The sequence below is a fragment of the Hemibagrus wyckioides genome, linkage group LG03 (genome assembly GCF_019097595.1).
Source record: "Hemibagrus wyckioides isolate EC202008001 linkage group LG03, SWU_Hwy_1.0, whole genome shotgun sequence".
NCBI lineage: Eukaryota > Metazoa > Chordata > Actinopteri > Siluriformes > Bagridae > Hemibagrus > Hemibagrus wyckioides.
Window position 1 is genome coordinate 14,833,568 of NC_080712.1, and position 13,812 is coordinate 14,847,379.

The 13,812-nt window shown below is 36.6% G+C and overlaps 3 protein-coding genes across 5 annotated transcripts; 2 read left to right on the forward strand and 1 right to left on the reverse strand.

Moving 5' to 3' along the window:
- The first annotated feature begins 941 nt into the window (after positions 1–941).
- echs1 (enoyl CoA hydratase, short chain, 1, mitochondrial) lies at positions 942–4,392 on the forward strand. Its single transcript, XM_058378982.1, has 8 exons — positions 942–1,100; positions 2,634–2,831; positions 2,933–3,060; positions 3,158–3,257; positions 3,370–3,474; positions 3,643–3,762; positions 4,030–4,097; positions 4,178–4,392. The coding sequence occupies exons 1-8, from the start codon at positions 1,010–1,012 to the stop codon at positions 4,241–4,243; spliced, it is 876 nt and encodes a 291-aa protein (XP_058234965.1). The 5' UTR covers positions 942–1,009; the 3' UTR covers positions 4,244–4,392.
- A 2,637-nt stretch (positions 4,393–7,029) lies between these two features.
- fuom (fucose mutarotase) lies at positions 7,030–10,708 on the forward strand. 3 transcript variants are annotated; one of them, XM_058377966.1, is made up of 6 exons: positions 7,031–7,189; positions 9,052–9,120; positions 9,223–9,293; positions 9,504–9,602; positions 10,123–10,196; positions 10,285–10,708. In XM_058377966.1, the coding sequence occupies exons 1-6, from the start codon at positions 7,105–7,107 to the stop codon at positions 10,349–10,351; spliced, it is 465 nt and encodes a 154-aa protein (XP_058233949.1). In that variant the 5' UTR covers positions 7,031–7,104; the 3' UTR covers positions 10,352–10,708. The 3 variants fall into 3 exon arrangements, with proteins under 3 accessions (XP_058233940.1, XP_058233949.1, XP_058233956.1); XM_058377957.1 differs by having other exon boundaries at positions 7,030–7,189; positions 10,123–10,708; XM_058377973.1 differs by lacking the exon at positions 10,123–10,196.
- A 282-nt stretch (positions 10,709–10,990) lies between these two features.
- si:ch211-217g15.3 (uncharacterized protein LOC368914 homolog) lies at positions 10,991–12,570 on the reverse strand. The gene is made up of 4 exons (XM_058377945.1): positions 12,509–12,570; positions 12,327–12,393; positions 11,680–11,714; positions 10,991–11,571 (listed from the first exon to the last, which is right to left on the reverse strand). The coding sequence occupies exons 1-4, from the start codon at positions 12,514–12,516 to the stop codon at positions 11,025–11,027; spliced, it is 657 nt and encodes a 218-aa protein (XP_058233928.1). The 5' UTR covers positions 12,517–12,570; the 3' UTR covers positions 10,991–11,024.
- Positions 12,571–13,812: the final 1,242 nt, after the last annotated feature.

Sequence of the window (13,812 nt, forward strand, 5' to 3'; positions counted from 1 at the left end):
TGAACCTGGTTACACACTCTCACTGTAAGCACTTGGTTGAAAATCTGCTTTTCAACTTAGCATTTGTTAAACAAGTGGGTCTTTGTTTAGTCTTTGTAAAGCAACATTGTTTACTCTGTTGTTCATTGTGGTTTTATGCAGATATTTCCACACTGTTTTAGCAAAGTGCTTTGTCACACCTCACACACTGACTGACTGGGCTTTACCATCAACATGGTTTGTGAAATTAAACTCTGTTTTGAGATACATTCTTGCAGTGGAGATTGAATCAAATGATCAAAAACACTTATTCAAGTTTAGGGTACACTTACTAATATATTTTTCTATTCCAAGAAACAGTTCCAGATATAATTTTTAGTATCAGCAACATGTGCTAGTTAGCATGCTGATAAGGTATGCAGAACTTTTATTAATAGGACTTATGTAAAGTCAAAAAATGATGGTGTTCATACTGGAAGATGAAGTGTGTTAATATTACCTGGGAAATGTACTATAAACACATAAAAATGTAGTTTGGAGCAAAAGGTTTCTTGGCCTAAAATTCTTGAATTTCCCCTATGGAGAACTAATAAAGGTACACCTTTTCTCTCGTCTCATCTCATACATCCGTAACTCTATGTCTGTATGTGTTTGCTTATTCTTTCACTCAAGTCTGTCTTTCTTGAATATATGCAGTCACCAGAGGGAGCCAGATTAACTGGGTGGACATACTGGCCGAAACGTGGTCATTCAAACGGACTTAAAGCTCCTTTTCTCACCTGCTCATGTTAGGCAAATCTCAACCCTCAACTTCTCGTTTTTATTATCTTATTTGTAAGTCGTTTTGGCTTAAGGTTTTGTTCAAATGAATACATGAATGTTTCCTTAATTGAAAGAAATAAATGAACCTAAAAGGAAACTGAGCGTCCACACGTTGTTTCTGCAATGTCTGGCAACCCTGCCTCAGCACTGTTCTAGTGGCGGAGTGAGAGAAGTGCTGCCGTGGTGAAACACTGAACTTTAGAAGAAAATGGCAGTGTTTTGCAGATCTGCCGTTTCAATTTTGAAACCCATCAATTTACTGCCGTCTGCACTTGCAGCTGTTCGACAATGCAGCTCAGGTAAAATAATAAGAAACGTGCTGGATTGCACTTGCTCCTTGTTCAATGTCACACTGACCAGCTTGTGCGTCCTGTACTACAGCAACCAGTGCGGGGCGATGGCTAAACATGCTAACAGCTCGTAGCTGGCTATGTAACGTTAGATATGTTATATATTCGCAGTTCACCTCATTTTTGTCGGCGGAGAAACGTATTGTTGGTGTTTCGCGCCTTTGTTTCTGTGAACTTTCATACTATAGATTAGAGTTTATCATAGTAAAAGTTTGACACGGGTTAGCTTGCTAACGTCATTCAGCTAGCCGACCTTTCTTAGTAATGAAGCGAAACGCTCATTATATCTGACTACCTACTCGTTAGTCAGCAAGTAAGGACCTGCTCTGGCACAAGGAAAGCCTAAACCCTTACGGACCTTGCTTGCTACATGACAACCTTCACAGACTAGTGTAAAGAGCACACGTAATACATTGTTGTCAATCAGAGGCAAAATGCTGCCAGCTCTTTTCAGGGGGAAGCGTAGCTAACACATGCCCCAGACGTCGCCAGGTGACGTCATATGCATGCATGCTTGTCGTCATGCTCATTTGCATATCAAACTTTGCTACATACAGGAGCAAGATTTTCTAAAGACCCTCAGAATAAAGTTTTATGAGAGCATAATTGTTCTTGAAAAGCACTATTATAGCATAAATAAATCATTTCAATGTGGACTTAATATGTTGGAATCTAATCAGTGGAAAGTTCAGGAATAGAAATCTTTTATAGTACTAATTTCTAGACATTTTAGTTTCTGTGTATATTTTCTCTGTGTCTGCATGGGTTTTCTCTCGGTTCTCTGGTTTCCTCTCACATCTGAAAAAACATATGGGTTATTGGCTTGGCTACACTACATTGCATCTGAGCATGAATGTGTGTGCGTGATGGTCCAGGTTGTTTTCTGCTTCATGCTTGGTGTTCCTGGGATACGTACCTGATCCTGATACTGAATGTCATTAATAATCATGTGTAAATGACTGAACAGTATTTACACGATGTTCCTAAAATATGCCCTTATTGAGGATGAGGGTGAATTTAATATTACAGTTAAAGGGCTCCCTGCTTATATGTATTTTGAGAACCACTGGACCAGATGTGTCTAGCTAACTGACTGTTGGATTTTTGGATACAATGTTTTCTGTCAGGTTTTCTTATACCATCATCCAACACTGTCCATGTGCTATATTTTCTATTAAAAATAAAATGTAGTTGTTTGCTTGTGAAGTCTGTTATTTTAGTTTGTGTTACTTTGAACACGATCTTATCCACATGTACATTTCTGATGTAACAATCTGCCCATGTTAATAGATGCCAGTTTTAAGACATTATAGTTAGTAGGTCTGTCGCTTTTGACGTCTGCAAAACACTCAACCATCAAGTTTGTTTTGGCAGAAGAAAGAGGATTCTTCAAGGAAGCAACTAAATAATTAAACAAAATGTTAATCCTGGGTGGAGGTCTATCTCAAATATGGAATTCATCTTTTTAACTTTTTTTTGCAGGTGGACAGTATCAGTATATACTGGTTGACAAAAAAGGTGATAAGAAGAATGTTGGTTTCATACAATTAAACAGGCCCAAGGCCTTGAATGCTCTTTGTGATGGCCTAATGCTTGAAGTGGGTAAGGCCATGGACCTCTTCGAACAGGATACTGAGGTTGGTGCAATAGTCATCACAGGCAGTGAACGAGCTTTTGCAGGTATGCAACATGTAATTAGACCTCATATTATCTGAGCATTTTTGGTAGACTTTTTAACGGTCATGGGCGGTCATATCACAATTAAATGTTGCTTTGTTTAGCGGGTGCTGACATCAAAGAGATGCAGAACAGAACTTTTCAGGAGTGCTTTGGTGGCAACTTTTTGGCACACTGGAACAAAGTATCACATGTTAAAAAGCCAGTTATAGCTGCTGTAAATGGATTTGCTGTGAGTAAAGAAATATTTCTGATTTTCTTTCTTCTTGAAGAAATATTTTTAGCAAAGTTAAAATCTTAACCATTAAAAATCAATCCTCTCCTTGTAGCTTGGTGGAGGGTGCGAGCTGGCCATGATGTGTGACATAATCTATGCTGGAGAAAAGGCACAGTTTGGACAGCCAGAAATCTTATTAGGGACCATTCCAGGTAAACCAAGTGAAGTATGTGTTGGTGTACAAAGACACTGTTGTGATGGTACAACATTGGCTGTAAATAGCAGATTGTGTAAGTGTTTTTTCTGTTAACATTTTGTATACAGGTGCTGGTGGTACTCAGAGGCTAACTCGGGCAGTAGGAAAGTCACTGGCCATGGAGATGGTCCTTACAGGAGACAGGATTTCAGCACAGGATGCCAAACAATCTGGTATGTGCTTATTATATACTTTTTGTTATTATAGATATAATTTATATAGTTTGTAGTATGTTAATATTTTCAGCATAATTATATAAAGTAAGTAGAAGTACTGTTATTCCAAATGAAATAAGTAAACCATGCATAATGGTTTTCTCTATTTTCATGTCACCTCTGTAGGTCTTGTAAGCAAAGTGTTTCCTGTGGACCAGCTGGTATCTGAAGCAATCAAATGTGGGGAGAAAATTGCAAGTAATTCTAAGCTGGTGTCAGCCATCGCAAAGGAAGCTGTCAATGCAGGTGAATGTGATATTTCACTGGATTATTTTCCCTAAAATTCAAAAGTATGATGAGACATCTGCTTTTTATCAAAACACATTAGAAAAAGCTTTCAGTATATGTTGGTTTGATCTTAACTTTTAAAATACTGCTGTTAGTTCTCTGGTCTTCTTTGTGGAGTGATTGCATGTTGCCTTATCTAAGGCTTCTGGCTTTTAGATGGATAATATTCTGTGTGTTCTGGTACATTCTTGACATTTTTATCTAACAGATATGGTTTCCTTTCAGCTTTTGAACTGTCCCTAAATGAAGGCAATCGGTTTGAGAAGAGATTGTTTCATGCCACCTTTGCTACAGTAAGTTGTAGTATAATACAGATTAAAGACTGTTGTTTTAAGAGAAATTCTAATGACTGGCCTTATTGTTTCTTAAACAGGAGGACAGAAAAGAAGGCATGAGTGCATTTGTTGAGAAGAGGAAAGCTGATTTCCAGGACAAGTAAAGGATCAGATCAGAAGAGTGTGTATTTAAATACACTAATATATTAGCTTGTGATCCAGTGCTGTTACTGAAAGACTGCTAACAAAACATTTAATCATTTGATCTGAGCTGTTTTGGTACTGTTATTAAATAAACTCTGATCAACTCAAACTTTGACTTAATGACAAGCACTTTGTAAAACTTTTGTAAATAATATTAGGTGACATTAGATTGGTGACTTTACTGATCTTTGAGCAGGTTTCTTTTTGTAATGCATTTCAAGGTTTAATTAATTTCTAGATCAAAAATTGAGGTAAAGAATAAATTGATTGATCTTGACAAAAGAAACTGTTATTGGTTTGCATTTGGAGTATTGACAAGAGAGTAAAACCACAATGGCTTGGGAAATGTGGGTCATGGTGTAGGTACATTTTTTACACACTAGGTGGTGATAGCACTATACAGGTTTGTAGAAGTATAGCATTAAATATTTCCCTTCAGAAGTCTGGTTGACGAAGACAGAAAATACCACTGAAGTTTGGCAGTTTGCAAATATTAGGAAGAACATTTATTCCGAACTTGTTCAGCCACCACATTTCATCTGCTTCTAAATATATTCTGAGTTTTATGCTTGTAGGAATAATGGGCATTTCATATTGAAGGATGTAGTTCTGGTTCTCTGGTTTTATTCTTCTTACAGTGGCTAATATTATTCTGATATGTGGTCTCACGTAGGAAAATGTAATAACAAGTGGAGAGCTGTCGCGTAAGATTAGTGCGTACATTTATTCTGGTTTTTTCCCCCCTAGCAAATAAACACAAAAGTGTGCGTATTCAAAATGTCAAAGCATTACGCAAACGTGTCTGTCAGTTTGTATACTTATTTTTAAAATGTTTATTTATTTATTTATTTATTACTCAGATAATATTTTATTACTGTTCATTTCGTCCAAAATGAAATAACTACATAAATTAAGTATTAAACAATAATTGATCAAATTGTCAATAGTTGAACGCAGCATAAAAGGCGCAGAAATTTCACACTACACATTTTGTTCGTTTGTTTGCAATTATTAATGTATAAGGTTTTCTGAAAAGGAAAAAAAAAAGTAATAGAAGAATACACAACATTTCCATTGAGGTTTTGCTATAAATTAATTCAAAGTAAATTACAGTGTATCACTGCCTACAGAAATCGGGGTACACATTACTTTTACGCGTGGTTATCTTTAGGTAGTTGCATTTTTAATAGCTGTTTTGTTGAACTGTTTTCACATCCAGCGTGTGGGTCACAAAGGAGCACAGCAAATTTAATTATGAAACGATCCTTTTATTTCCACTATATCAGAGCACTTTCTCACTCTTAGGATCTCAGGGTTTTCTTCACACGGCGACTTCCCATATACTCTCAAAAGTCCATAGCCTAATTGATTTTAATTTTCATTCAATATTCCCCTCGAGTCGACTTTCTTCTTTGCCTCTGGAACAAAACTTTTGAAAGAGGCGAAAAAAAAAACTTTCTTCACATCGAAACAGCACAAAGGTCTCCAAAAAGCGAGCAAAGCAGCAGTTGCGCTTTGAAGTCTGTCCCCTGCTAACGAAAGGTCAAAATAATAAATGTAGACCCAATTGAGGCGCTCTGCTCAGACAAAAGAGGCAAAACGTTACATTTTGGCAGAGGCAAACCCCTCATAGCGTGATAAACTCATTAAAAAAGCAGAACCAAAAAGAGAGCAGCGTGGTGCCGCGCTTAAAGAAAAGAGCTTTCAAACTGATCAGACGCTCTTGGCTCCGGATGGTTTCTCCACTCTGCATCAGTCTCCCTCTTCACTTCGCCTCCGCACTTCCATCACAGGGAAGAGACAGGCTCGTAAGAAATATGTGCGTTTGTTTTGTTTAAATATGCCAAGTTAGTTCAGTCGTTTGCGCTCTGTAGAGAATTTTCTTTCCAGACTTTTTCAATTTTGCTTTATATGCAGCTGAAAATAAGATAAACTTTTTATTCTATGCGTCTAACTTCATGGCTATTTATATGGCCACGCTGGGATTTCACGTAAGAAAAAAAATCTAAAGAAATAAAACTATTTTTCTAAATGAATAAAATAATCGTTTTGGGGAGTGAATTGCCTATACATACATATATATATATATATATATATATATATATATATATATATATATATATATATATATATATATATATATATATATGCAGAAAATCTAAAATGCAGCAGCCTGTACGCACATATGAAATGTTTGATGCTTAGTCCACTAAATGCTAGAATTAAAATAATAATAATAATGGTACTCACTACATACGATATATATTCTGCCTATTTATTTATTTGGTAAAATATATTATTTAGCAATCGTGATTAGTGATTTTAAACTATTGTATCACTGTGGAAAAGTGTAATGTAAATGAAAAGATGTTAGTTAGATATGTGTAACCACTAGTTTTTTTTTTAATTAATTTAATTTTAAACTATCTATACCACTGGGTCTATTAATTAATTTGTAAATACCTATTGTTAAAGGCAAGATAAGCGGTATTATGCTTGTTAGTGGTGTCACACTCAGTATTCAGAGATTTTCATTTTTCAAGTTCAGCACATGGAGCCCGTGGCAATCAGCTAATAAGTTTGGTAAAATAAAAATAAAATAAAAATAAATAAATAAATCTAAACTACAGACTAGGTCTCAAACTGCACACTACTGTTGTACGCCTAGTAGTCTATTTTACGCTTTTTGGCCGAAGCCACCTAGACAGCAGCGCAGCGCGTGCCTTGAACGCGCACGTTCTCTGACCAATTGAGTGGCACGGTGTGATCACGTGATATCTTCTTTCACTTTTCTGCAAATCTGCTGTCACCTGCTCAGAAAATGGTTGTGCTGAAAGGAATACCGTCAGTACTTACACCTGAATTGCTGTATGCTCTGGCTAAAATGGGGCATGGAGACGAACTGGGTAAGCGCCATATAATCACAACCTTTAGGTTGTCTAACAATATAAATGCGACATCAGTCTGTTCAGGCTTAATGTAGGCTAAACAAAGCCAGCGATTTCTCTCTGTTGCTTTTTTTAAGTTGGGTCATGTTCACCGTGCTTGTTCAAATAAGCCATATGAGCGGTCCACTCCTCTGGCACGCGCTCCCTCGGAAGTCGAAACATTTGAGTTCATGAGTGGTGACGTAACGTCGACGTTTTTCAACATGGCGGAACCGCTGCATGTTTGGCCAGTGTGACTCTAGCCATACAGAATCTTTCCCTCAAACACACACACACATTCAAGAGAAAGTTTTTATTCCAGACGTCACGTCTATAATCGCTTCTGTTGTTATAATACCTGTCACTTATGTACATATCACTGCATGCTATTAGCTCTTTTTATTCTTTTAAATGTTGGCAAGCCAAATTGTTTTACATTCATATTTACAAAGTGGACATTATGTATGTCCACTTTAATAGGATCACCTGTACACCAGATCTAATTAGTCATGCCAGCAGCACAATGTATAAATCATACAGACACATTCAAGTGCTTCAATTAAAACATCAGCCTGAGATTTTTTACAAACAACAGTCTCTAGAGTTGTGCGAAAAACAAGAAAACGTCCTGTGAACAGAGGGTCTCAAGGCTGAAACACTTGATGAGTGAGATCAGAGGAGAATGAGCAGACCACTCTGTGCCAAAAGGAAAATAGTAAATCAAATAAGCTCTTTGCAACCATTGAGCAGAAAAGCGTCTCAGCACGCACAACACATTAAACCTTGAGGTGGATGGCTACAACAGCAGTAGACCACATCAGGTTCCATTCCTGTCAGCCAAGAACAAGAATATAATGATATCATGGGCAAAGACTAACCCTAGCAGAACAGTTGAAGACCATGACAGCTTCAGATTTCTGTTCTTGGCTGATAGGAGTGGAACCCAATGTGGTATTCTGCTGTTTTAGCCCATCCACATCAAGCTTCAAAGTTTTGTGCATGCTGAGATGCTTCTCTTCTCATCACATTTGTAAAGAGTGATTATCTGGGATACTATATCCTTTCTGGCAGCTCAAACCATTTGGCCATTTTCATCTGACCTTTCTTATCAACAAGGCCTTTTCACCCATGGAACTGTCACTCACTCAGTGTTTTTTTATTTCTTACTGTTTTGTGTGAAAATCCAAAGGGATCAACAATTTCTGAAATGCTCAAACCAGCCCATTTGGAACCATGCCACAGTTAAAGTCACACAGATCATACATTTTCCACATTCTAGTAGAAAGCAGTAAAAAAAGACCACTAAACAGATATGATTTGGGTGGTGGATCATTCACAGCAGTGACACTTACATTGACCAGCCTTTCTGAGGATTTTAATCACATTGGACCCTTTTACACTGTACACTATTAGACCCTTGTTTGTTCACGTTGCAGGTGTACAATCTGACAGTTGCCCAGTTGTGTTACTTATCCTTTAGTGTAGTAGTTTTTGTCATTAAGACATTTGAACATTGCAGTAACACTGGTGCACCTGATACTACTGTGCTGAAATTGATTGATCCACAGCTCACATATCACCTGGTCAGTGGTGGTCCCCTTCAACTGATAGATGGTGTACAGAAGGACTGACAAACTGTATGTAGCAGTAGTCAGCAACTTGCACACCTAAAATGAATAACAAAAGGAGATTTACAGCAGATGTACCTAAATAATTTGTGTTTACTGTTCAGTTGGAGAAAATAAACATCCAAATACTCTACTTTACTCAACATTATGGTATATGTTTACAATATTACAGGATTGGGAAATGTAGATAATTCTTTTTTTCCCTCTTTGTAGTTCTTGCAGATGCAAATTTTCCTGTCTCCTCAGTTTGTAAATGTGGTCCCATAGAGATACGAGCTGATGGTAGGTATGCTTTAAAAAAAATTGATAGTTTAAAAAAAATAAAACATTATCATATTAGTGCCTCTACTGACCAGTCAAGTATTGGCTGTTTTATTTATTTAGGTTTGCATATTCCAGAGCTGTTGGAAGCAATATTGAAGCTCTTTCCTCTTGATTCCTATGTTAAATGTCCGGTGGGTAATGCCGGTTTATGGCAAATCCTTTTGTACCAAAATGTAAATATTATAAGATGAATCTAAAAATTTTATTATCTTAGAACCCACATTATAATTTAATCTGTATTTGTTAAAATATTTCCATGTAATTAATAAAACATTTTTAAGCTAAGGAGCTACACAAGCATTGTCCATACAGCACTCACTGTGTAAATTCTGTTCTTTCAGGCAGCTGTAATGGATCTAGTGGAAAGTGACAAGCAGCAGGGTCTCGTAGTACCAGTGTGGCCCCGCTACTCTGCACTTCTCAGACAAGTGGGATCAAATGTATGTTGCTGGGATCTTCCTTGCCTAGGACAGGATTATGTCTCAGAAATTGTTAAGAATGATTTCTTACTCAGAGAAATATTTGTACAATTTTTTTTTTTTTTTGGTACAAAATTTTGCTTCACATTTGTAAAGTGAACTCTCTTAATTTAACAATATAATAATTCAGCTGGGGTAGTGTTGCTGCCTCACAGTCCAGCACTTGGGTTACTGTCTGTGTATCATTTCACATGTTCCCCCTGTGGACGTGTGGGTTTTCTCCAGGTTCTCAGGTTTCTTCCCACCTCATAGAAACATGCCTGTAGGTGGATTGTCTACACAAATTGTCCTTAGGTGTGAATGAGTGTGTGAATGTGTTTGGGCATTTTGCCCTGAAGAGGATAAAATTGTGAGGACTTAAAATGATTAAGGGATGAATAAATAAGAGTTCACATATTAGATATGGTCATAATAGCTTATGCTTGAATAATTCATTCTTATTCTGAAAAATGTATTTGAAATTTTTTGTTTGTTCTTGTAGGGGAATTTTGATGCAGTTGAAAGGTTCGCTTTTTATGAGCGTGCAAAGAAAGCTTTTGCTGTTGTAGCAACAGGGTACAGTATAATTCTCAGCTGCCATGAATCTTCAGGGTCATGTTTAATTATAGCTTGGTATTATAAAACTTTCTTATCTTTCCAACAGGGAGACTGCTCTATATGGAAACATCATTATCAAGAAAGGAGTCCTTCGTCGTGAAGAGCTTTGCTGAAGAATGCTAAAACATGTGATTGCAGTTACCTAATTACTAAAAAAAAAACAAAAAAAACATTTCAACAAGTTGGAGTTGGGGAACAGCCTAGGTGTTAATCATTTTTCCAATATATGACTTAAGGTTTGCTTTTGAGGCATTGACTTAGTAGAAATTGCTTGCACGCTTCTAAAAGTATAAGCTGGATTGACAAAGACATGAAGACTTAGTTTCCCTAAAAAAGAGCCAGTACTGTTCAGGCAGTTTGCCTTTTCCTTTAGGTAGATTTTTTTCTTGCTACTGCTTCCTGTTTCTTGCTAATGTTCCTTTTATACAATTTATAAATGAATTTTAAATAAAACACAACATTACTGTGCATGTAATTTTATTTTTATTAATTTTGCCTGCCCTTCTATCCAGATCAGAATTGAAAGAATTGAGGCAGCATACAATCCAAGCCGACAGCTAAGCAACTGAGGTTTAGGAGACTTACTCAAGGTCCCACAGGTGGATCTGGCACTGCTGAAAATGAAACGTGCAATCGTCTGATCATTATCAGAGCTTTAACTGCTATGTGCAGATTGTCAGAATGAGATATACATGGCTTTTTATCAAACTATTACAAATTTAATAGATTCATGCAATTTACGACATTCTGGACATGATTTCATCGGTTAAAGTTCACTATTTCTGATCAACTATGAAAGAGGTGATCTTGGTCCTCTTCAGGTTCTGAATAAACTTTCTTTGGGGGATCTTTTGGAAAGATGACTGGAACCTGGAACACTTGGCCTGTAAAATCTTCATGATACAGGCCATCTAGGTCTTCTTCTGGGGTCAAATACACATTTGTTTCACGTAGTTCCATCACTTCAGCCTTGTCAGGCACTGGTATCTCAGGCTGGACCACTCCCTCTTTGATGTCATCATGGTTCTGTAGTCCTTGTATGTTATGGTAGACGTCATCCATGTCCTTCTCAGCTTCTTGATAGAGCCGGCCGTGCCTATAGTACTGAGGTTCAAGGTAGGCTTCAGCCTGCTCATTTCCAGCTGAGTGCTGAAAGTCAGATGGAAGGCTGTCTTTGTCTTCTTTAGGCTTTTTGTCTTTTTGCTGGCGAAACTGCTTCATAGCTTTCCATATGGCCATGTGGGGATCAACGTCGACCTCTGTCAGATCCTGCTCCTTAACAGGTTCAACTTCCTTGAGTCCCAGCATGATCTTCTCATTAATATCATGAGCCCTGGTGTAGCATAAAGATGTTAGATTTACGGCATAATGCTGAATCATTTTTCTAAAGTCAAATTTATTCCATTATTTCTTGATGATGATCAGAGAAAAGACAGAAAACCTTGTATCTTGAACTGCTGTATATTTTTCCTTTTCCTGTTTAAGAAGTAAATCACAACACTGATTATTATTTCAGGTTTTTAAGAAGCTTAACACAGTTTGGGAGCTTGTCTTACACACTGAAAATGTGTACATTTTTTATATATGTTTATGAGTGGAAGAATGTTTGGTCTGTTCTCTGATCCAGACCATTTAACTAAAACCAAAGTAATTTTTGGCATTCAATTTAGATATATTCCCAATATATTTTAAGAATAATGCATTTTAGATCAAAGCAAAGCTGTTGATGACAGTTCAACTAATATAGCATAGTTTTAGGCCTAGTGGTTTACAGTCACAGATGTAATTAATTATTTAGTTGTAGGTCTTTAAAATCTGGCTGTAACTTTACATTCTGTGGTTGCATACAGAACATCTTAATTATTTTGAAAGCTCAGACTGGGGCTGCCATTTAACTCTCTTGAGATACCTTACTGATGTTTCAAATATGCAAAAGAAATGTGATTGAGAGATAGCTTCGAAATATACTAAGTATACAAAAGTCACATTCAATAAGATACAATTTAAATATGTATTGGAGCAGTTTATACACGATACTAACTACAAAAGAAAATGAGGATAAAAAAAAAATACTGTGTGTATACTTACCCAAGATTTATATGGGCTTGATGTGGTGCTGTACAGCATCACTAACAAGCAGAGCAGAACAGAGCACCTTTAATATGAGGGAAAGGGCAATGTTATCAGATTTTTTTTTTGTCTTCATACACAATAGATACATAATTGTTATGATAGAAATGAAGAGTTTATATGCACTTGTATGCGCTTACCTGAACATTGTTGCTCCTGATGTCTTAATAGCACACTGAGTAAAGAAATGGATTGCCTCGTGACCCTTGTGTATATCAGAATTGTCATAAAAAGAGTAAAGGTCATTAGTTAAGCAATCATTTATAGACTTTGGTCCTTAGAAGTACACAGTAATATTATTAAATTTTCTTTGTCTTATATTATAATTCTTATATATAACCTTAAGATACAAAACAAACACACAAATAAAGTTCCTTTACTTGCATGTGTATGAGCAAACCAGTAAATGCAAATGATAAATAAATAAATAGATAAATAAATAAATAAATGGAAAAGATTAGAAAATAAACCCTTGTGCAAAGTCCTATTTCCATTATTTATGACCATGCTTATGGCCGAATCTGAAAGCAGGCAGTCATTTAACTTGAACAGAAAACAACAGTGCGTAACAAATAAGAACCACTGCAAACAGATTTAGACAAACAAAAATAGTTGGTAGCTGTAATGTAACACTATGAATCCCTTCATGCCTTCATCTTTGCTAAATGTAAACTTACATAAAAAGTAAGCTCATTATGTTGCAGTATAATGTGATATACTAACATATGTGCCAGAAATAACTCTTTATTTTCTATACAGATTATTTAATATAAAGCAGCAGTAAAGGAGACACTACAATAAATGCAGACAACACTATAATTCACTGCATACATTTAACATAGAAGGTATGTACAGAAACGTTTTTTTGTAGTTTGGTAATTAGGAAATATTATATTGATTATTTCAGTCACATATTTAACAGGACAGCAGTTCTGCTTAGACAGAGTCAGTCTTCTAATAGCAGGATTTGCTAAACTAAAGAGACTAAGGGCACCCACACAATCCACACCCACCTCCCACAGAGCTGTGTGGGGGAGATTGAAGACAGACAAGTGTGTTGTGATCTCAGTGCCAAGTACTTGCCCTCATTAACCCAAGCAGCCTAAGTAACAGGACAATGTTTATTCAGTATGTTGGGTAGACATGAGGGGGTTGAGTCTGACTCACCCTCACCTGCCAGGCCTTGTTTACAGGCTAAACGGAAGAACTCTTCAGGGCATTAACCAACTGAGTAGCAAGTCAGAAACGAGTCTCTGGAAGCAGTAAAACTGGGTATGATAAAAGCATACAATAACAGGTCTCTAGTTTATAATAGGGAGCTCATTAAAGATACAAGTTATAAATGCTTACAAATGCTCACTTGTCCTCCTTTGCAAAGTTTAATTTTGCTGTTGGTGGTTAGGCATTGAAATAGTTTCTAATAGTCATTTAACTAATAACTATA

Coding starts and splice junctions, on each gene's coding strand:
- echs1 (XM_058378982.1), top strand. CDS start 1,010: ATGGCAGTGTTTTGCAGATCTGCCGTTTCAATTTTGAAACCCATCAAT. Junction 2,832..2,932: donor CAGTGAACGAGCTTTTGCAG/GTATGCAACATG, acceptor TGCTTTGTTTAG/CGGGTGCTGACATCAAAGAG. Junction 3,763..4,029: donor AAAGGAAGCTGTCAATGCAG/GTGAATGTGATA, acceptor GTTTCCTTTCAG/CTTTTGAACTGTCCCTAAAT.
- fuom (XM_058377957.1), top strand. CDS start 7,105: ATGGTTGTGCTGAAAGGAATACCGTCAGTACTTACACCTGAATTGCTG. Junction 9,294..9,503: donor ATTCCTATGTTAAATGTCCG/GTGGGTAATGCC, acceptor CTGTTCTTTCAG/GCAGCTGTAATGGATCTAGT. Junction 9,603..10,122: donor TCAGACAAGTGGGATCAAAT/GTATGTTGCTGG, acceptor TTGTTCTTGTAG/GGGAATTTTGATGCAGTTGA.
- si:ch211-217g15.3 (XM_058377945.1), bottom strand. Junction 11,715..12,326: donor CAAGCCCATATAAATCTTGG/GTAAGTATACAC, acceptor CTTCTTAAACAG/GAAAAGGAAAAATATACAGC. Junction 11,572..11,679: donor ACAGCAGTTCAAGATACAAG/GTTTTCTGTCTT, acceptor ATGCTACACCAG/GGCTCATGATATTAATGAGA.